Here is a 23,781-nt window from a genome sequence, read left to right as displayed (position 1 = left end):
TTTGTGTGTGTCCCTTTAAATGCAAATGAGCTGCTGCTCCCAGCCCCCTTTCCAGAAGAGGGCGGAGCTTTAACAGCTCAACAACAACAAAGCTGGAGAATCTCACGCAGCCAAAATGAGGATTGTCAGTAACGGTGTTCAGCCTTACATTGTTCAAACCGGAGTCGACACTGATGGAGAGACTCAGGAAGAAGTTACAACTTTTAGACGTTTCTGAATGGTTAGTGGATAAATTTATGTAGTTGCTGTGGAGTTGATTCAATTCATCCACTAGCATGTGCCGTCATGTTCATCTTTTGTGCAAATCCAGCGTTGAATTGACCCTCGTTTGTGAAGCAGTCCGGTGTAAAATGACGACATGACAACAACACTCTACTACAACAACTCTTCCTCTTCTCTAAAGCAGCCCAACATGGCCTCATCCCCTTTATTGTGTGTTCTCGGGGGCGGGGTTTATGTAAATTTTGGGGTTTGTGATGTCACCAACCCAGCAAGAAGCTTGTTTTAGTCCTTAAAAGGCGATTTCTGTAAAAGAAAATATCTCCCTTTGCATTGAACTTTGAGTGTCGTAATTTTGCAGATATTGTTTATGCTCAAACAGCAACATTACACACGAACTAAAGTTAAAAAAGTGGAATCTTAAACATACAGATCATTCAAATCAGTAGCGTCTGATAGAAGATTAGATTGAATTATTATGTCTGATCTGTCAGCAGCACTGGATTCTCACACCACAATCCTCACAGAGAATATTATCACTGAGTCACTGCTGAACTGATAAACATTCATTCCTTATAAAGATTATCAGAGCACACACAGCACTGAAGAACTGCGACTCTGGAGAAGAGAATGAAAGTACAACAAAATCATTCAAATGTCAATTTAAAATGAATAATTTTAATAAAACTAAAACTTAAAACACTTACTAAAAAAAGATGCACGTCATGCACGTCACGTCAGGGGGCAATTTAAGCAAATATTTTAGGTAAAAACGATTATAAAACATTCTGGGCATCCCTTTTTACATTTGAACCCATTTTAACTGATGGTACTAACACTATCTCCAGTCACTGAAGCAACTTCATCAAAATCTCATCTGTTAGGAAACTAAATTACTTTAACTTTGTGATATATGTAAAATTACATAATCTGCAACAACAAAGCACATCAACACATACCAGAAAAGCAAATGTTGAAATTTTCAATGCATAAAAACACATGCACATGATCACTGATAACAAGAAATTGTTAGGGATGCATCGAAATTTCGGCTACCGAAAATGTTTCGTCCGAAACAGGTTTTGCACCGAAATGGTTTTGGAGGGCAGAAATCAGAGACCATAACAGACGGTTAATTAGCGCTTCTCCAGTAACACGTCATTTTGACTGTGTCCAGCATCTATTTCTGCACACAACGTGGATAAGCAACAACAGTTAAACATGTCAGCTGTGTGGACACTAGCTCTGGATTGACTATTAATTTCTCGATTTTAAATCGGTAATTATATGTTTCTTAAATCTTTTAGTCTGCACGCCTGCACTTGTTACTTTTAATATGAAGCAAATTCTCAACTTAAAAATTCTGGTGATTTTATTTGGAAAATTCCAACAAATGTCATTTTGGCGCTCTTAAATACGGCATGACAGATCGCTTACGCTGCCTCAGTTCAAGCACACAAGAACAAATCATCTCATCTCCTCTTTACTACTGGTTACAACACGAAATAAACATGGGTGAACACCAGAAGGTATGTTGAAAGATACAGCACAATAAATCCTGTATCATGTAATCGCCCAATCAGTGTTTTAACTAGGGAAAGACGTCAATAAAACAGCTCAATGTCACTTAAAGTTACATTGACCTCAAGCAAGCTATTCATTGTCCATAAACTCATTAGTTAGCTAAAAAATAACTCTAGATGACAAGAGCATTTTGCACTGTATTACATATTCATTATATTTTTCCTTAACCTGTTAGTTAGTAATGTCTTCATTATTTAATGTACAGTACAGTCCAAAAGTTTGGAACCACTAAGATTTTTAATGTTTTTAAAAGAAGTTTCGTCTGCTCACCAAGGTTACATTTATTTAATTAAAAATACAGTAAAAAACAGTAATATTGTGAAATATTATTAAATTTAAAATAATTGTGTACTATTTATATATATTTGACAAAGTAATTTATTCCTGTGATTCAAAGCTGAATTTTCTGCATCATTACTCCAGTCATCAGTGTCACATGATCCTTCAGAAATCATTCTAATATGATGATTTGCTGCTCAAGAAACATTTATGATTATTTTCAATGTTGAAAACAGTTGTGTACTTTTTTTTCATGATTCCTTGATGAATAGAAAGTTCAAAAGAACAGCATTTATCTGAAATACAAAGCTTCTGTAGCATTATACACTACCGTTAAAAAGTTTGGGGTCAGTAAGAATTTTTATTTTTATTTTTTTTTAAAGAAATTAAAGAAATTAATACTTTTATTCAGAAAGGATGCATTAAATCAATCAAAAGTGGAAGTAAAGACATTTATAATGTTACAAAAGATTAGATTTCAGATAAACACTGTTCTTTTGAACTTTCTATTCATCAAATAATCCTGGAAAAAAATATTGTACACAAATATTTTGTACAATTGTACACATTAAATGTTTCTTGAGCAGCAGATCAGCATATTAGAATGATTTCTGAAGGATCATGTGACACTGAAGACTGGAGTAATGATGCTGAAAATTCAGCTTTGCATCACAGGAATAAATTACTTTGTCAAATATATTTAAATAGTACACAGTTATTTTAAATTGTAATAATATTTCACAATATCACTGTTTTTTACTGTATTTTTAATTAAATAAATGTAGCCTTGGTGAGCAGACGAAACTTCTTTTAAAAACATTAAAAATCTTAGTGGTTCCAAACTTTTGGACTGTACTGTATGTCTAAATAAATCTTTCATGAGAACAAGTTATTACAGTTTATTGTCATTTAAATGTTTATATTTCCCCAACAAACTGGAGTACAAACAATTCTGTTATTAAAAAGTTGATATAAAAACTGCCTTATGTGAAATTTAAATGTTTGTATAACTCAGTTTTAGCTATTTGAGTGCGGATTATTAAATACATTTGATTAGTTAACTGATTATTAATGTATTATTTCTATTTCGGTTTCAGTCTTCAGCCAAGTGCATCCTGAATTTTTGGTTTCAGCCTAGAATTTTCATTTCAGTGCATCCGTAGACATAATAACAATGCAGCATTGGCCCACCAAGGCAAATGACAGTTCTTGGTAAACAATGTAAATTGTTGCATGAAATATCCCTTTAAGAATACATCAGATTACTTGACTCAACACCATACGAACAATCACCTCCCTTCCCCCATGCACTGACCTTACAGTCCAAGAGACACTATCACTATCACGCACACTTACAGTGATTTCACACTCACAATATCAGCCACACACAAGGAATCAGGGAAATTAATGAGATTAACCCAGAATATACTGTCCAAATCAGGGTTTCCCAAACTGGGGTTCGTGAGGGAACAGCAGGAGGTTCGTAAGTTGATGAAAATGATTTATTAAATAATGAAAATGTAAAATTAAACTAATTAAATTATTTTAAAATAAAAACAAATAAAAATAAAACACTCTTAAAATATATTTTAAATAAATAGTTTACCTGCATGTTATGTGGCCATTAACTGACATCAGAGAACCATGCAAATGTGTTGTAAAATAATTAAAATAACTTAAAAAAAAAAAATAAAATCAAAAAAAAAAAAAAAACACTACATATTATGCACCATTTTTATGAATGAAAACCATATGTTTTCCCAAAAAATTAGGAATAACAAATTTATATGTGAGGAAATAATTACAAATAATTATAAATATTTGGGAGAGTTAAAAGTCATGCTAGTTTACCCACATAACACTGATCCTTTTACAATGAGCTCACAGTAATGCAAAACAAAAACAGTGATGAATCAAATTACAAAGCACAAACATATTAAACCAGCACAATTATCCTACGCCTCAAATGACCATTTTAATAGGATGTGGCTGTAACATCACTGAAGATTCAATCACAATCAAATCTAAACCAACATAATCAGACGTCTCATGACTGCTGGTTTGTATACGCAGGCATGTGAGCAGTTGAACATAGTCATGTCAGCACTGAAGTTGCCTGCTTTGCATTACGTAGAGGAAGTGAAACCTGTACAAACCCAAAGCCAAACCCATATAGTCATCCATGTTCGCTCTTTATCTTTTATTATACCATGTTCTTCTGGGTCATTAAAAAAGTCAAAGTACACAATAGAGGTAGTGTGCATGCTGATATCATCACTGTTGCTAGGTCAGGACTGTTTCATCCGGTGTGATTCACAGCAGAGACATCACAATCACAAGTTTAAGTGTACCGTCAAGGCTGCAACAATGACAGGACAGGAAGCTCAAACTGGGACATCTGCATTTAAAGAAACAGTTCACCCAAGATTATTTAAAGCAAAATGTTTCATCCTGAGGAATAGTTATCTGCAAGAGATCAACTACCTACAATGTAATTTTACAATTACAACAGGGCTTTGCACTTAAAGGCCCACTGAAGTGCCTTAGAACGAGCAACATTATTCAACTGAAACAGGAAGACATATCTATCAGCTCCTCCCCTTTCTTTAAAATAATCAATAGCATTTTGTTTATATCACAGCTAAACCAGTAAAACCTAGGTTTCCTTCTAATCTCCTCCATATCGCTTTAAAATATAGCATTCTGTGCAGAATTGAAATGGGTCCATGTCTATTTATAATGTAGGGGGTGGGACTTCAGATTCTAGAGAGTATTTGATTGGACAGAAGCTCTGAAGAGACGCTGAAGTCTGCGGTGATGTCATGCAAATCTGTGGTCCATTTTAGCGAAAGTAGGAGACTATGTTTTGAATGCTTATATATCTCCTAAATGTGAATTTTTTCATCGTTTTGGAACACACCAGCTTATTCATAACCTTAAGGCTAACATATTCATACTAAAAGCTAAAAAACTTACATTTTGATTTCAGGGGGACTTTAAATAAGGTTTTAGAGTAAAAAAATAATAAAAATGTATATGCAGATGCACTCTCCAATGAAATCACCCCAATCATTGTAGAAAGATTCATTCTTTTCCAATATAACTATTCAAGTGAAACTTCCTTTATTTTTTCATATTGCAATATATAGTCGCAGAAAAAATGTCAGTTTTTCCAAAATCGTGCAGCCATAGTTTACATTTATACTGTCGGCAGATGCTTCTTGGTTTGAATTGAAGTTATACATTTTATCAGTTAATGCATTCCCTGGGAATCAAACTCATGACCTTGACAACGCTACTGGCATTCAATGCTCTATAGCCTGTATAGAAATTAAGTGCTTGTAATTAGATTATATAAACATTTAAAAATACTTGTAGTCAGACTTAATGATTACATGATTATGTTATTCTCACAATGGCAGAAAGTTATTCATAATTTAGTGATTCTCCCTACTACTACTTTTTTACATTTTAAATTTCCCTATCTAAAAAAAGTCTACTGCTTATATATGTCTTTACCAGCATTTACACTGGATTTACAGAAATCATTTCACTTTTAAAAAGTTTTTTCTCAACATTGCACATCTATGCATTAAGTCATTTAACCATGTATTACTGTCTTTGAGAAGGCTTTTGTCTTCCAAACACATTAAAAAGGTACAAATTCACATAATTTCATTTACATGCCATGCAGGGATTCCTTAACTTTTTTTTATCAGCTGAGCCTCTTTGACCTAATATATTTACTTGAAGTACCTCCTGAGATTTTAATACGTTATGTCAATGATAATATTAAAATAATAATAATAATAATAATAATTCTCTGAGGTTCTCTGATGTCAGATAACAAACAAAAAAAATATATCATCAAGTTTTTATTTTGATTTCATTTTAAATTTTTATGATTTAATTACTTAATAGCTTTTCATTAACCTCAAGAACCTCAGTCTGGGAAACCCTGACGTAATGCACTTCATGTTGATGATAAAGAATAGAATATATTTTCTTTCTCTGTATTTTTATATCAATATGGTTTAATATTATCCTATTCAAATCGATCTGATTAAGGATTTAGGTCAGAAGAAATCTAAAAGTAATCAGATTATATTACCTCAAATGTGTAATGTAATGGATTATGTTACTAACTACAGTTTTTCTAACTTTGGAATCAAAAATAACCCACTACAATTTGTACGTTTTCTCCCCAGCACTGTCTATCTACAATTTATTACAGATTACACATCAACACCGTAAATGTGTCTCAGAAAACAAGCATTCTTTCTATAAGGCGGTTCCCATGACCTATAACCTTTAACAAGTGACACTGAAGGTTATTTTAGGGACCAAATGGGAAGTCACACAAGATCTGCCTGATGTGATCTTGCTCAGCGAAAACAAGCCCATGATTTGGCAAAGCTGATGAACATCCTGAGCAAGAGAATGCAATGCTTCTGCAGTCATTTCTGTGAATTATGAAACTACATACAGTAACATTAAATACATGCAAGTGAGTTGATTAATGACACGATGAGGACAGGTTATAGATTAAACCTAAATCCTTAAGGATACCAGCCCAGATCTTAAAGGGTTTGTTCACCCAAAAAATGAAAATAATGTCATTAATTACTCACCCTCATGCCGTTCCACACCCGTAAGACCTTCGTTCATCTTTGGAACACAAATTAAGATATTTTTGATGAAATCCGATGGCTCAGTAAGGCCTGCATAGGGAGCAATGACATTTCCTCTCTCAAGATCCATAAAGGTACTAAAAACATATTTAAATCGGTTCATGTGAGTACAGTGGTTCAATATTAATATCATAAAGCCACGAGAATATTTTTGGCGCGCCAAAAAAACAAAATAACGACTTATATAGTGATGACCGATTTCAATGGCCACTTCGAAGCGTTATGAATCATTTGTGTCGAATCATGATTCGGATCGCGTGTCAAACCGCCAAACTGAAATCACGTGACTTTGGTGCTCCGAACAGCTGCTTCGATACACTGATTCATTTATGCTCTGATGCTTCCTGAAGCAGTGTTTTGAAATCGGCCATCACTAAATAAGTCGTTATTTTGTTTTTTTGCCGCACCAAAAATATTCTCACCGCTTTATAATATTAATATTGAACCACTGTACTCACATGAACTGATTTAAATATGTTTTTAGTACCTTTATGGATCTTGAGAGAGGAAATGTCATTGCTGGCTATGAAGGCCTCACGGAGCCATCGGATTTCAACAAAAATATCTTAATTTGTGTTCCGACGATTAATGTAGTGTGGTGTGGAACGGCATGATGGTGAGTAATTAATGACATTATTTTCATTTTTGGGTGAACGAACCCTTTAAAACAATTAATTCACAGACACTACCCATAAAAGTTCATTTGTGAAAGCAGGATTTTGTAGAAAGTAGTACAAAACAATCAGAATTGTTCACAGATCACTACCTTCAGGGTTTGAACTTAACTTTCATTTAGTTACTAGCCTAGATCTTAACTGAATACAAACCTACAAGCTAGTCTAGATCTTTAAAATATTTATTGATCTTTTTTAAATATATTACACTCAAATAGATAAAGTAAATGCATGAGTATTTTGAATGTTTTCTTTCCACTAGCCTGAAAGAAGCAACTAATAGAAGCAAAATAGCCCAAAATGGAAACGAGTGGATGAAATAAACACATGTAGTGTTGTTACCAGCTTAGATCTTTAACCATAAACCTATTAAACAGACTTACAGCACTGAAACCATTAGTTAATGGAGCAAACCCAAAGAGCAACAGGTGTGGAACCAAAATATTGATCATATTAAACCGTAAACACATCCGTGAACTTATTTCATCATGCATGTAAACACACAGTAGGATGTGATGCGCGTGAGTCTAATATTGAATGAGAGGATCTGATGAGACGATGACAGCTGCTGTTCAGCTAAGCTAACACAAAACGGTCAAAACACTCAATTCATCCCCTCCAGAGCGCTCATAAAGGATATATGTCAAACCTTACCTTTTCCTTTAAACGTCTCAGAGTCCTCTGGTCACAATAATACGCGAGTACACATTATATTTAAGATAAACGTGCTGGCCAGTGATATGTGCGTCAGGCCGTGCAGAGTGAGTGACAGCCGCGAGCGCTCTTGGCACGAGACATTCTAACACACAAGCCAACAGCCAATCAGAAAGGAGGAACGCCATAGTACTTGAGTTTACCGTAAAGCTCGTATATGAAGCGCAGTAAACAACCGACCACAGAGGCGGAAGGAAAATGACGAAATCACCGTAATGACCTTTTTGCAAGTCAGAGTTGAGTTGCAAGTTGTGGAGTTTTGCATTTTAGTCTATTTTTAGCCTACTAATAAAGTAAGACAGTAATAATAATATTATTAATAATAAATTGATTATTAAATATCATTTTATTCATAATAATAATATTATATAATAAAATATACCAGTCAAAAGTTTAATGTTAACTTTAATGTTTTTGAATGAAGTCTCTTATGCTCATTAATGCTGCATTTATTTCAAAATAAATACAGAAAAAAACAATAATATTGTGAAATATTATTACAATTTAAAATTATGGCTTTCTATTTTAATATACTTTAAAATATAATTTATTTCTGTGATCAATGCTGAATTTTCAGCATCATTACTCCAGTCTTCAGTGTCACATGATCCTTCAGAAATCATTCTAATATGATGATTTGATACTCAGTTAATATCAATGTTGGAAACAGTTGTGTTACTTAATATTATTTGGGAACCTGTGATAATTTTTTCAGGATTCATTGACGAATAAAAAGGTTAAAAAGAACAGCATTTATTCACAATATAAATCTTTACTATAACTTTTTATCAATTTAACACATCCTTGCTGAATAACAGTATTAATTTCTTTCAAAAAAAAAAAAAAAAAGAAAAGAAAAAAATTACTGGCCCCAAACTTTTGAACAGTAGTGTATATATTTTTGCAAAAGATTTCTATTTTAAATAAATGCTGATATTTTAAAACTTTTTATTCACCAAAGAATCCTGAAAAAAATATCACAGGTTATAAAATAATATTAAGCAATGATGCTGAAAATTCAGCTTTGCGTCACAGGAAAAAATATATTTTAAAGTATATTAAAATAGAAAACCATAATTTTAAATTGTAATAATATTTCATAAGATTATTGATTTTTTTATATTTATTATGAAATAAATGCAGCCTTAATGAGCATAAGAGACTTAATAAAAATAATAATGTTTCCAAACTTTTGACTGGTAGTGTATATTATTATTATTGATAATACATGAATTATTAGCCTATTATTATTATTAATACACAATTCTATATAATAGAATAGTTTTTGACTGATTGTTGATAGAAAAAGGAAGAAAGAAGAAAAGGAAGACCTTGTGTGTAGATTTGTTTCATTTATAATTTGCATATTCTAATAACGTTTGCATGTTTATTTAATTATTCTTATTACTTTATTAATTTCAGTTTATTCTTTATATGTTCTGAATGACTGTCAATTTTTAGAACTATTTATTTGTTTATATTATATTATCGAGTTTGTTGAACATGTATTCAACTGATATTACAGCTCTGCTCTGAGACGGACATTTTGAGATAAACTAAAATCTGCTTATCTTTATATAGCCTAATAATGCGTTGACATAGAGAACATGACTGTTCGCTCTATGACCAGAAGAGGTCGCAGTTAACTACAGTTGAGTTTCTAGTTTTGGCAATTAATTTAGAAGTCCTGAACAACTAAACCAACCACCGACCATTTTGATGTTTGAGATAGGCTACTTTATTTATTTGTTTGTTTATCATGCTTCAGTATACATATATGTAATTTGGTAGCACTTCTTAATATTTGTCATTAACAAACATTATATTGAGCAGATCATTATATTCCATGTATATTCCAATATGGATATGTAGGTCAAACATCCAAGTGTAATGGCATTTCTAATAACTTGAATAATGATCTGTTAAATATTGTGAGACCACATCATTTTGAATAAACGTTCTATTAAAGGCACAATACGTAAGATTTTTTTTATTAAAATATCCAAAAACCACTCAAACAGTGATATATATATATTGACTTGTGTATTATTACCAGCTTTATTTTTAGTAATATTACAGCATTCTCTCCATCATACAATATGTATGATGACCTAGCCTTTAATGTTACTGGAAGGTTTGTTCATAACCTTTAGAGAACCTTGCTAGCCAAATTTCTGAGAGTGTTGGCAAGTATTGAAAGTGATTTAGTCCTAGTTATAGCTTCAGTGGTTTCAGCATTAATCAATATGGCTTCTCCTCCTGGTTTGTGCCTCTTTGAGCAAACATATCTACACTTGATCTGCCCACGGTTAACCTGTTTTGCCTGTGCACCAAAGAGAGCCGAGCTGATCAAACGATCTGACTTTTTCTTGATCTGCTTTTATGTCTGTATTACATTATCTTCCATTAAGTTATGAAACAACAGCTCTCATAAGGATTAAAAATGATTGGGGGAAAGAAATTGGACTTTGCAGAAAATTGCAGGGAGAGGCGTTAAGAGACTCCACCTGAGCAGGCTTAAGGTAACAATGACTGCGTCAGATGTCTGCTTTCATCTGTTAATTAATACTCAAGATATACAGATTGACATATACTCCTTAAGTATAAGGAACAGAATTAATCCATTTTGGTGGCTCTTCTGGTAATTCTGGTCTTACTTCGCTTCACGAACGGAACACAGAACAATTTTAGAAAACTGAAGTATCCCAACCCTCCATCTTCTTCTTTATGGTTGCGCTGCAAAATATAACTTTTGAAAAAAATCAAAATTTAGTTAATTTTTAATGTTGCTGTTTGAGCATAAACAACATCTGCAAAATTACGACACTCAAAGTGCAATGCAAAGGGAGATATTTTCTTTTACAGAAATCGCCTTTTAAGGACTACAACAAGCTTCTTCCTGGGTTAGTGACATCACAAACCCCAAATTTACATAAACCCCGCCCCTGAGAACCAACAACAAAGGGGGTGAGGCCATGTTGGGCTGCTTCAGAGAAGAGGAAGAGTTGTTGTAGTAGAGTGTTGTTGTCATGCTGTCATTTTACGCCGAACTAAACGAGGGTCAATTCAACACAAAAGATGAACATGACGGCACATACTAGTGGATGAGTTGAATCAACTCCACAGCAACTACATAAATTTATCCACTAACCATTCAGAAACGTCCTAAAAGTTGTAACTTCTTCCTGAGTCTCTCCATCAGTGTCGACTCCGGTTTGAACAATGTAAGGCTGAACACCGTTACTGACAATCCTCATTTTGGCTGCGTGAGATTCACCAGCTTTGTTGTTGTTGAGCTGTTAAAGCTCCGCCCTCTTCTGGAAAGGGGGCCGGGAGCAGCAGCTCATTTGCATTTAAAGGGACACACACAAAAATGGCGTGTTTTTGCTCACACCCAAATAGAGGTTTGACAAAAAATAAAAATTGACAATTCTTGTTTTTATGGAATATTGCAGTATGCATTATAAATTATATATATATATATATATATATATATATATATATATATATATATATATATATATATATATATATTGTTTTATTTATTTATTTATTTTCAATTCATGTGCCTTCATGTGTACTGGCGTGAGGGCGGAGCAACTTGTCACTCACATGAGGTCCACCAATAGTAAATCACAACCATCCACTGAATTCCCCATGAACAAAACCAAGTCACATCCTACATTTTTTCTTGTTCGAGAAGCCATTTCAATCAGATATACGTCACAATATGTGTCGTTTCATGTTGACTTTAAACGACTGTATTCAGAATTCTACTGTGAAATCAATGCAGGCTAGGTCTCTTTACCTCCAGAATTGAATTATTCCAGAAATTAAAAGTTTGTTTTTTAATTATTTTTCATTTTTTGGCATTCTGCTCATCTTTGGACTGCTTTTCAGATGTCACTGATACACATCCTATATTCTGGATCTATATTACTTTTAATATTTTAGATAAGAATTCACAGAAAGAGAAAAGGGAAAAAAAAGGAGACTGAAAGACAAATCTTATGAGAGTGTCCTTTATTTCATATGTGTACATAAAGATCGCATATCAAATAAACATTACTTTTTTTATTATCAAAATAGACAAATACTAAGGAAATTATATTTGTTAATAAATAGGTACAAACAATAAGTTACAATAGGGTTTATTATATTATTTTAGTTATGTCTCAAATGACTCACTATACACTTATACACTATGTACTTATGCACTATGTACTCAACCAAGTAGTGTATGAATTTTATAAGGTTATTTTATCATTCAACATCGGAGTCTGATGCCGCTCCCTCTTCGCTGCGTAATTAAAGCTTCAACAGTCCAGTGCATGAAGTCTCCAACATTCCACACTTTGTATTTTCAGTTAATTAAGTGCATTATCCAGGTATTTAAAGTGGACTTTGTCTTTTTGGTATCTTTTCAGTGCATACACATTACTCACACTGTTTATACTACAAAAAGGAATAGTGCATAAGTACGCGAATTGGGATGCACCTTATGTGCAATATATCTGTAGTGCACTCCACACCAGTGACATCAGTGTGACTTCTACCTGAAACAAAAACAATATTCCATAAACAACACACAAGGGTTTGTAGATATTTAAATAGTAGCCTACTACACTTAAGAAGGGACTACAGCCATTACTAGAGACCAGAATGTAATAGAAAAACCAGAACATTGTTGCTTTGAGTCTATTTTATATTTACCAACCCACAAATAAAGACTTGGTCTTACTTTCTCCTCACACCATAATGTTCTTCTTCTCTAGTTTCTCTCTCTCGTTAGTGGAGGTCAGGAAAGCTGCCTGAAAGCGATGATGAGTTCTATAGCTAGAATATAAAAACAAAACAACAAAAACAAATACATTTAGTACGCTTTTATTTAGCTCTTACTAATTACTCATGTAATCGCTTCCCATTGAACTTTGCTTGATAGTTGAATGTAGGAACATTTGTATGTTGTTATTTCTTCTTCCATGTTGGGTGCTTGATTATAATTTCACTTTTTTAACTTTAGTTGGTGTGTTATGTTGCTGTTTGAGCATAAACAACATCTGCAAAGTTACGACGCTCAAAGTTGAATGCAAAGGGAGATATTTTCTTTTACAGAAATCACTTTTTGAAATCACTGCGTGAGATTCTCCAGCTTTGTTGTTGTTGAGCTGCTAAAGCTCCGCCCTCTTCTGGAAAGGAGGCGGGGAGCAGCAGCTCATTTGCATTTAAAGTGACACACAGAAAAACGGCGTGTTTTTGCTCACACCCAAATAGGGGCAAATTTGACAAGCTATAATAAATGATCTGTGGGGGATTTTGAGCTGAAACTTCATTCTGGGGACACCAGAGACTTTTGTTACATCTTGTAAAAGGGCCATCATAGGTCCCCTTTAAAAAAAAACTGGTCAATTGCAGAATTGTTCATGAAGGATTCGTTCATCTGTCACGTGACAAAATGTACTTAATATTCAGGAGGTGAACTATTCATTTGTTTCTCATAATTTATCTTTGGCTGCATTATGACTTCCTAATTCAAGCTAGAATGCTAGTACGCGGATCTGAATTCAGCATAAATATTACCCATTGTGCATATCGGTTCCACATCGTATAGAGTGGTGCAGGGATGATGTCAAAACTAATTTGCACCTGGTTCCCTTGAGATTTTCCTATTGGGTTTTTTAATTTATGAGTAAAATAAGGCCTGTGGTAAACATAACTTGAGAGGATACTTTGATGTTTGGCTGTACAACATAAACTGCACACACGCACACCCCAAACGCTCTTATCTAGTAATTTATTATAAACATATTCAAAGTATTCAAAAATAAACATAACTGCTTCATAATTTGCATTTTCGGTATGGGTGTGTAATTTACGTTGTAGAACAAAGAGTATCATCAACCCATGTTTACCACAGGATTTATTTTACTCTAGGGGTGAAAAGAGTGCAACAGTTGGGTTCTGGAAGTAAAAACTCCATTCATTTTCTCCATAGGGAAATTGATTTTTAACAGTAACTTATAAACCTTATAAAAGACACAGCCTTACTGTGCTACGAGGTTGCTAATCAATAGTATTTGCTTCTGTTGGAGCCGTCAGCCTGCATTATTTCAACTTATTTTTGAAATAATTGCGTTTAACAGTGGAATTCATGGTGAAAAACTACATTACCCATGATGCTGTACAGAAAATTCCACCAATCAGAGTCGAAGCAAACAAAAAGAGCTCTTTATCTCTGCCCACTCCCTTGAAGCATCGCAAATGACGTAATTGAGATCTCCCTAAACACTCTCAAAATACTATATATATATACACATGCATATAATATATTGTTTATATATATATATATATATATATATATATATATATATATATATATATATATATATATATATATATATATATATATATATGTATATATATATATAATCAACATATTTAAATGAGTAGTTTTATATTTCTCCATCTGTTTGATTCAATTATGCTGTTCGCAATGCTTCATGGGATTGTAGTTCTTTCCCTCATTGAAGCCATTAAGTACACAGTCTTGTACCTTTGACTTTTTGTTCAATTTTCAAATACTTTTTTCTCAATTCAAAGTTTGTGATTCACCTCATAGCTGATTGGTTTGTTTCATGGCTTATAATGCTTTAAAGGTGCCCTCGAATGAAAAATTGAATTTATCTTGGCATAGTTAAATAACAAGAGTTCAGTACATGGAAATGACATACAGTGAGTCTCAAACTCCATTGTTTCCTCCTTCTTATATAAATCTCATTTGTTTAAAAGACTTCCGGAAAACACTCAGATCTCAACATAACACCGACTGTTACATAACAGTTGGGGTGTACGCCCCAATATTTGCATATTCCAGCTCATGTTCCCAACATTATGAAAGGCATTAGACAAGGGCAGCCAGTATTAACGTCTGGATCTGTGCACAGCTGAATCATCAGACTAGGTAAGCAAGCAAGAACAATAGCGAAAAATGGCAGATGGAGCAATAATAACTGACATGATCCATGATATCATGATATTTTTAGTGATATTTGTAAATTGTCTTTCTAAATGTTTCGTTAGCATGTTGCTAATGTACTGTTAAATGTGGTTAAAGTTACCATCGTTTCTTACTGTATTCACGGAGACAAGAGCCGTCGCTATTTTCATTTTTAAACACTTGCAGTCTGTATAATTCATAAACACAACTTCATTCTTTATAAATCTCTCCAACAGTGTGTAATGTTAGCTTTAGCCACGGAGCACAGCCTCAAACTCATTCAGAATCAAATGTAAACAATATAACAGTATACAATACTCACATAATCCGACACATGCATGCATGACGAACACTTTGTAAAGATCCATTTGAGGGTTATATTAGCTGTGTAAACTTTGTTTATGCACTGTTCAAGGCAAGTGCGAGCTCCGTGGGCGTGGAGCAGGAGAATTAAAGGGCCAGCAGCCCTGAATCGACTCATTTATAATGATGCCCCAAAATCGGCAGTTAAAAAAATGAATTAAAAAAAATCTATGGGGTATTTTGAGCTGAAACTTCACAGACACATTCAGGGGACACCTTAGACTTAAATTACATCTTTAAAAAAAGGTCTAAGGCACCTTTAACAAAGATTTTTTTGAAATCCATATGGGAGAAATGAATGGAAGAAATACTTCTATACTATACAACACTATATTAGTCTTCCGGGTTTCGACGCCATTCCTGCGCCACTATTTATTGTGAATGAGCGCTCTCTTGTTTTATACATAATACATCTGGCACCATGTATCGTCTCAATTGTAGTGTAGTGAAAATGACCTCAGAGGACTTTAACAACTGCATTCCTTACATATAAAAAACCTTTTGATATACAGGCTTCTGCGTAAATGCTTGAAATGAATTTATTAGCTTTATTGCTTACATATGAATTTCTTCACAAAACTGGACAATGGAGAAAAAAGTATCCAGAATACATGTTAACTCCTTCAAAACCATCCCAAGTTACGCCTCGCAAAGTTGGTTTATGAATATCCAGTATGAGCAAATCTGGAATCTAGACAAAGCAGAGGCTCAAACAGGCTATAAGAGAGATTTGTTTCCCACGTTTTGGTCGCCACATAATTTCCATACGTCCATTTGTGTTATCTCATAGTTTTGATGGCTTAGTATGATTTACAATAATAACGATATAGAAAGAGTAGGTGTGTCCAAACCGATGGTGTATAAATGAATGCTGTCACAACAGGCGTGTTTTGAGAGTAGGAGATGAATGAGTGCATGTGGGTGTACTGAATACTTAAGTAATGCGTTTGGTACTGTACTTACTGCACACAGACCATAAGCAGGATGGCTAGGCAGCTGATGATTGACAGGACGACAGCCATGATGACGAGTGCGGTGTGGGTCGTTTCAGTGCTGCTTTCATCCCGAGACGTCCCAAGGAGCTGGATCCCACAGCGTTCTCCGTCATAACCCCTCTTACATCTGAAACAATCATATAATCGTTCCTTTACACAAACTGAATCCAACATTTGCCTGATTTTCATTCATTATAAACTCTTTTGAGATGTGTGTGATGTTTCTATGTAGTGTGCATGCAGGTGAGGATCACTCACACACAGACGGGCTCTCTCAGGCCCTGCAGGTACGTGCAGTGGCCGTGGATGCAGTAGTCCACGTGAGAGGTCAGGCAGGGGTCAGCGGTGGTGCTGTGGCTCCTGTGATTGGATGAGTGATTCGGCTGAATGGGAGTGATATTTTTATTCTTTTTCCGTCCTTTGTTCTTTTTGCGCCCAGAGCGCTTTTGATTCTGCTCGTCTCTACTGACTTGGGTTACTGAAAGATATAAGAAACATGAGAGACTTTGATGTGTGTGAGAATATTTGTTTTCTATTTTATTTGTTTTTTTACATTTAAAGACCCTCTGTGGTGAAAATCAAGTTTTTAATGTTGTTTATATATCTATGTGGTGATTTTAATAAGCTTTAAGACAAACTATTTGCAAATTCATCAGTCAACACCAATGCTGAGTATTTTCTCCTTAAAACTGCAGTGAAAAAAAGACAGTCTCAAACCCACGGTTTAAATCGCTGGTGTTTCTGACGTCACAAACTACCTTGTAACCAATCTCGAGAGAAGCCAGGTTATCCCAGTATATTTTTCTGTTGATATGAAAAATCTATTGTATATAATGTATATTACGATGTTATGATGAACTATATGTCTCTCTCCACTGATGTTCTGAGTTGTTCAAAGCATTTGTAAGGATACTGATTGTTAGAAGGCAGCTGTCTGACTCTGAGATGGTGAACGGGAACATGGTTTGTGTAATATTAGCAGCACATTATTAGCTGTATGATAACATAGTCAAGCAAAATACTAATTATATTAATTTCCGTTATGTGTCCGATACCATTGTGCAGCGTTTACCTCAGTAAGTTGACCGAGTGGTTCTCTGAGCTGCCCTGAGCGAGTGGAGGTGGGGCTAATTAGCATATTCATTTATCTGCATATATTTAATGAGGCAAGGGTGTAGAGTTACATTCAGCTATTTTAAGGCATGAAGAAATTTTTTTCACAGGAAAGAAAAAAAAAACATTTAAAGGTGCCCTAGAATTAAAAATTGAATTTTCCTCGGCATAGTTAAATAACAAGAGTTCAGTACATGGAAATGACATACAGTGAGTCTCAAACTCCATTGTTTCCTCCTTCTTATATAAATCTCATTTGTTTAAAAGACCTCCGAAGAACAGGCGAATCTCAACATAACACCGACTGTTACGTAACAGTCGGGGTCATTAATATGTACGCCACCAATATTTGCATATGCCAGCCCATGTTCAAGGCATTACACAAGGGCAGGACATCTGGATCTGTGCACAGCTGAATCATCAGACTAGGTAAGCAAGCAAGAACAATAGCGAAAAATGGCAGATGGAGCAATAATAACTGACATGATCCATTATAACATGACATTTTTTGTGATATTTGTAAATTGTCTTTCTAAATATTTCGTTAGCATGTTGCTAATGTACTGTTAAATGTGGTTAAAGTTACCATTGTTTCTTACTGTATTCACGGAGACAAGAGCCGTCGCTATTTTCATTTTTTAACACTTGCAGTCTGTATAATTCATGAACACAACTTCATTCTTTATAAATCTCTCCAACAGCGTGTAATTTTAGCTTTAGCCCATTAGCTGCAGCCTAGCTACTATCAAACTCATTCAGAATCAAATGTAAACATCCAAATAAATACTATACTCACAGGAATCGATGTATGCATGCAGTATGCATGACGAACATCTTGTAAAGATCCATTTGAGGGTTATATTAGCTGTGTGAACTTTGTAAATGCACTGTATTATAGTCGAGAGCTCGAGGGTGGGGGAGCGTGAGGATTTAAAGGGGCCGCAGCCTGAATCGGTGCATAGTTAATGATGCCCCAAAATAGGCAGTTAAAAAAATTTATTAAAAAAAATCTATGGGGTATTTTGAGTTGAAACTTCACAGACACATTCAGGGGACACCTTAGACTTATATTACATCTTGTAAAAAAAACGTTTAATGGCACCTTTAAATATGTAATTTTGGTGATCAAAGATGAGTTTTAAGGGAAAAAATCATTGACTACAGGGGGACTTTAACCTTTGTGGTTCATAGATGATGCATTTAATGTCCTTAATAAAATCCCAAAAGGTACTAGTCTGGGTAGTAATTATAATTAGCTTAATCTAAGAATAATTGACATCTGTGGGAAATTTTCACAAGTAAGTGGACAAGTTTGTGAGAGTACCTTTAGGTGCACTATGTAATTTTTGGCCATCTAGTGGATTAAAATCAAAACTGCATGGATTATGAAAATCAAAACTGCATGCAACGACTAAGTCCAAGTCGGCAAAGTTTGAGTGAACCTCCATGCTTCCTGACCCATTCCCCCAGGCTGGGGAGCGTGGCTCCTTCCCGGTCAAAGTCAAAGGATCTCAAACTGACTAGCTGAAGATATTACTGTATCTGTACCCATTAATAGACACTTCCTTGAAAATAAATTGCAGCACAGCGCTATAACAACCATAATGAAATGAGCCTTCACAGTAGATAATGCTTTACAAGTTTTATTACAAGCTCTGTCGTGTTCTCGCTTGTTCTGACAACTAACCTATACCGAGCAACTTTTCTCTATTTACGGGTATGACGGGCGAGCGATGTATGTACGCAATTTCCCGCGAAAATCAACCCGACAGGTCTAAAATATAAACACTTATAATAAGCATACCATAGTGTATCAAGGTAATTTTTTTAACAAAAAAAAGTTACATAATGTACCTTTAAACAAAGATGGATCATTGAACATTCCTGATGGATCCTGATCGTCATCAGATTCCAAATCTTCTCCCACGGCACTCTGAAGCCCCTCCCCTGATGATGACATCACGGTCACATGATCCAGTGCAGATGAGTGAGTGGCTGCTGTTCTTATAGTGAAAACTGCACTGCAAGCTGGACACAGACACACATACAATGAATCACAGGCTGTTATATCACAGCGGAAGTAGAGCAACTTCTCATATTGTGAGGAATGCTGTTTCGGCCCAAACTGCAAATAATAACAGGATCAAACGCTTCATTATAACACAATGACACATTAACCTCAATTAGGGAATATAAAGAGAGGTTAATCTTCTAAATTTGCAATTGATGTTGAGTCATCCTGTAAACACCCCATGTAACCTATATTGTACTGAGCAAGCTGTGTATGTGTGTGAGAGAGAAAATATGACAGTGAAAGACAAAAGTGAGTGGAAAACTCAAGGTTATGAGATGTAACATTGCACCTGCTGCAACTACAATACAAAATTAGAGTCCTTTATGTCTCCTTTCCTTGTTTGGACACCTGTTACCTAATAATCTGTTTTATTTACAGATTCGAAAAATCATTTGTACAGCGTAAAGTCAATTTCTACAGTGAAACAAGATATTCAACCGGAAAAAAAAAAATGTAGGCTGGGTTTTATCCATCAGGAATTGATTTGGATCAAGACAAGTGGGCGTTATAATGCAGAATGGAGTCAGACCTGATGTGAACATGGAGGACTACTCCCATCCTGAAACACAGCCAGCATCTGTTGGCTGAAACTTAAGCATCCATGGTAACGTTGTTGCATAGGTGGGGTAGTTTTGATGAAAAGATTACAAAGACAGGCATGTATTTATTTGGAATGATGTGCAAAAAGAGGAGGAACAAGTATATAGGATCCATTTGATTTCCTTTTAGCTTAGCAATCGAATGTGCCATTATCTGAAAATTGCAGGAACAAATTCTACCAACCCTGGGTGTGTGGCAATAAATGTCGAACAATAACTATTAACATATTCCTATCCTCTCCTTGGGTCATTTTGACCCAAAATTAACTTTTAAAAAGATTTTAACAATTGAGTGGTCCAAGACCTTAGGACTTTTGTCGCACTTGAAAGTGGAATACACACACGCACACAAAATTCACTGGATTCGTGGACTTTATGTGGTTGTAATAAAAATAGTAATGGAATGAATGGAATGTGAGGAATTTTTTTAATTTGTCAAAATATCTGGCACAATCCAGAACAAACACACACACAAATGAAGGCATGACACTATAGAACATCCCAAATGCAGAACACACTGACATGCATACACACACACACACACACACACACACACACATTATTGGGGGTCATATAATGGGGGCAATGTTTTTCTTTTTTTTTCAATTTTTTTCAAATAAAAGTCAATGTCACAATGCAGACTGCACACAGATATGTGTACATTTACAATGCAGAGCACCCCCACCCCCCACACAAATACAAAACAAAATGGCAAAAAGACTATAATGCCATCTAGTGGCAAGAGTCATAAAATATCACAGTCACAGAGTCACCCAATATGAGATATTTTGAGCTGACTTAACAGGGTTATGCATGAAATGGTGAGTTATTTTGAATTTACGGTGAAAGAATGTGCTTAAATTATTATTTATTGATAAAATCAATTAATTTAATGGTAAATGAAATAAATTAAAAAATCTACAAAAAAAAAAAAAAATTGAGAAATGATATAAGCTTTCTGGACAAAAAAAGTATAATTTTAGGGCTCCGGGTCATTTTGACCCGTGCGAGGGACTCTTTTTTTTAATATAAGTATGGAAGCAGAGGATGAGGATACAGCCACACTATATTAAAGGTACAATTTGTGATATTTTTTCCGCTAGAGGTCGCTAGAAGCCTATTCAAAACAAAGGCGTAGTTTGATGACGCCAAGTTTTAGAGCGGAAACTTGGGACATGTGGTCTCCATCTCAACAGATGGTGCAAAAGAATAGGGATTGGAGTCTGGAAGAACTCATGTTCGTGGATGCGATTATTAACGTTACTGTAGTATGAAGCAGAGCAGGGCCGAGTGTTGCGGGAGCTGAACGAGGAGCTGGAGTGATTGATCAACACACGCCTCACGAGCAGCGGGACTTTTATTATGACACAGTCGCCGGCGTTGCTTCCGCTTTTCCGGTCATGAGTTTACGGGAGCTGTCCTTGTCGACAGAACCAGCGGCAGATGGTAAACAGTAATTATGTTCCATAAATAAGTAACACAATCCACCATAAAACGTGCAAGAAGCAAATAAGGAACTGCTTGAAGCGAGCTAGTGGTTTGCTGGACGCTAGACACTACTTCCACATTTGTCCAAGACACTGTTGTCATGTGAAAGGCGGTAACAAAGGTAACTGACGTCATTGACAGGCGACTGCACTGCCCCGTGTCACTGTTTAGAATGGAAATTTTCTCATGATTTACAAGTAGTTGAAAACATTAGAGATATTGTTTGTAATCAGCTGGACAAAATATATAACAATAGCCTAGTGGTTTTTGGATATTTTACTGCAAAAATTTTACATATTGTACCTTTAAAGGTAGGGTAGGCAATTATCAGAGAGGCTAGCAATCCCACCCTCCCTTCTCAGTGCTCTCCAAAGCCACGACTCCTCCCAAACAAATGAACGCACACAGCAAAACGCCACATGGCGTTAAGTTACCTCATGGCTTAAAGCACATAACATTACAATTATAATGAATGTAAACAAATTAGAGCTCTTAATTGTACCACCTGACTGCTGCAGATTCATTTTAGCGTTGATAGTGTTGACATGTCGAGTCTGAGGACTCTGGGTAGAACGTCACGGGTTTCCATCTCGGTTACGACATGGCGTGAATGCAGCAGAAGCTTGTTGTTTTGGTTCAGGAGGAACTGTGAAAGGCGGATCCTGTTTGTTTGTGGTGCTCGGTGACTGTCTGTCTACAATTCTGCATAGCCTTATTGAACGCACTGATGACGTGTGATGTCTGCATGAGCAGGGTGCGTGGAGGCATGGAAATACATGTTGACATGCAGGTATGACATTCATATCATTGCATTCAGACCGAATGTTTGGTCCTGAGACTTCCATACAAGATCTATGTACATGTTTAAACCGCTTCTATTATTGATTAAGTTTCAAACAGTACAACAAAAAGTATTTATATAAAAAATTGCCTACCCTACCTTTAACTATTTTATAATTTAAATTTTGTTGACAAACATTTTTTTTTTTGTTGTTGTAATAAATACTTTGATATTTGGTAATTCAACGACATTCAATGACATAAAGTGGCGTATGTGCCCTTCTATCACAGGCATGATCTGGCGACTGCTGCAGTCAAACAAGTCTGCACGGAGAATGTGTGAGTAAACGCATTTGATCTGAACACTCCTACAGACTGGAATCCTACGTTTAATTGTCAAAGAAATTCCTCTCCTAGAAACACACACACACCTATTATTGTGACCTTTCAAACGTTATTTCGGAAAGCTAAATATATATTTAAGACAGCAGTGTGACGCCCTAATCCTCTGTCCTTTGCGATGAACAATAAGTGCTTTGTGACGCTGAACATGACAACAGACAGCCGAGATTTAAACTGTGTGGCGTTTTGGCATACACCTATATGGGAAAAGCCGGAGCTCACAGCTATTCAGAGGCATGTTACTACAAGCTGAATCAATTTCCCACAGCCCAGTTTGTCTGGAGACGTAAACAAAATATCTGTACTTCATTCAGCTAGAGAGTTCAAGCTAGTTTTGAGGGAAGTTTATTATCCTAGAGTCAATTGTCTTTTGTCAATTGTCAAAGTGAAATTGAAATACAGTAAAAATAATTAAATAAATAAGCAAATGCAAAAGATTTACACTGAGCATGGAAGAGAATATGTTGCAGATTTCACCTGCTTTCTCACGATTTTCCCACTTTTTACTTTTTCATGAATGAACAAGGATTTTAAAAATTATTTAATAGAATTTGCAATCAAAAGGAATAAATTCTAGAGCATAATTAAAACGTATATTCCCCACAAAAACAAAAGATAACATTTTATGATTTAATTTATTTTTAAGGACTGGAGTTTGTCAGATCTGGAAATCACAATTTTAGTTTGCCATTACTGTGTTGGCCCTTAGCTTGACAGGTCAAGAGAATAGGATGGAGAAAAGCAAACTCACCGACACAGAGCAGCAGAGAGGAGAGGCGCTGTAGGTTCATGGCAGCTGACAGCTGAAG

At 35.1% G+C, this 23,781-nt stretch overlaps 2 protein-coding genes across 3 annotated transcripts in view; both read right to left on the bottom strand.

Moving 5' to 3' along the window:
* me2 (malic enzyme 2, NAD(+)-dependent, mitochondrial) overlaps nt 1-8,242 on the bottom strand; it is a 28,883-nt gene extending 20,641 nt beyond the window's left edge. For both annotated transcript variants that reach the window (XM_067406232.1, XM_067406233.1), the window contains exon 1: nt 8,102-8,242. The gene's annotated coding sequence lies outside the window, so the exon portion shown is untranslated. The remainder of the gene's footprint in view (nt 1-8,101) is intronic.
* A 3,946-nt stretch (nt 8,243-12,188) lies between these two features.
* On the bottom strand, nt 12,189-23,781 carry areg (amphiregulin). The gene is made up of 6 exons (XM_067408304.1): nt 23,724-23,781; nt 19,484-19,657; nt 16,775-16,994; nt 16,485-16,643; nt 12,903-12,997; nt 12,189-12,717 (listed from the first exon to the last, which is right to left on the bottom strand). The coding sequence occupies exons 1-5, from the start codon at nt 23,761-23,763 to the stop codon at nt 12,910-12,912; spliced, it is 681 nt and encodes a 226-aa protein (XP_067264405.1). The 5' UTR covers nt 23,764-23,781; the 3' UTR covers nt 12,189-12,717; nt 12,903-12,909.

This window comes from Chanodichthys erythropterus, chromosome 13, assembly GCF_024489055.1.
Source record: "Chanodichthys erythropterus isolate Z2021 chromosome 13, ASM2448905v1, whole genome shotgun sequence".
Classification (NCBI taxonomy): Eukaryota; Metazoa; Chordata; class Actinopteri; order Cypriniformes; family Xenocyprididae; genus Chanodichthys; species Chanodichthys erythropterus.
This window is presented reverse-complemented; position numbering and strand designations above follow the sequence as displayed.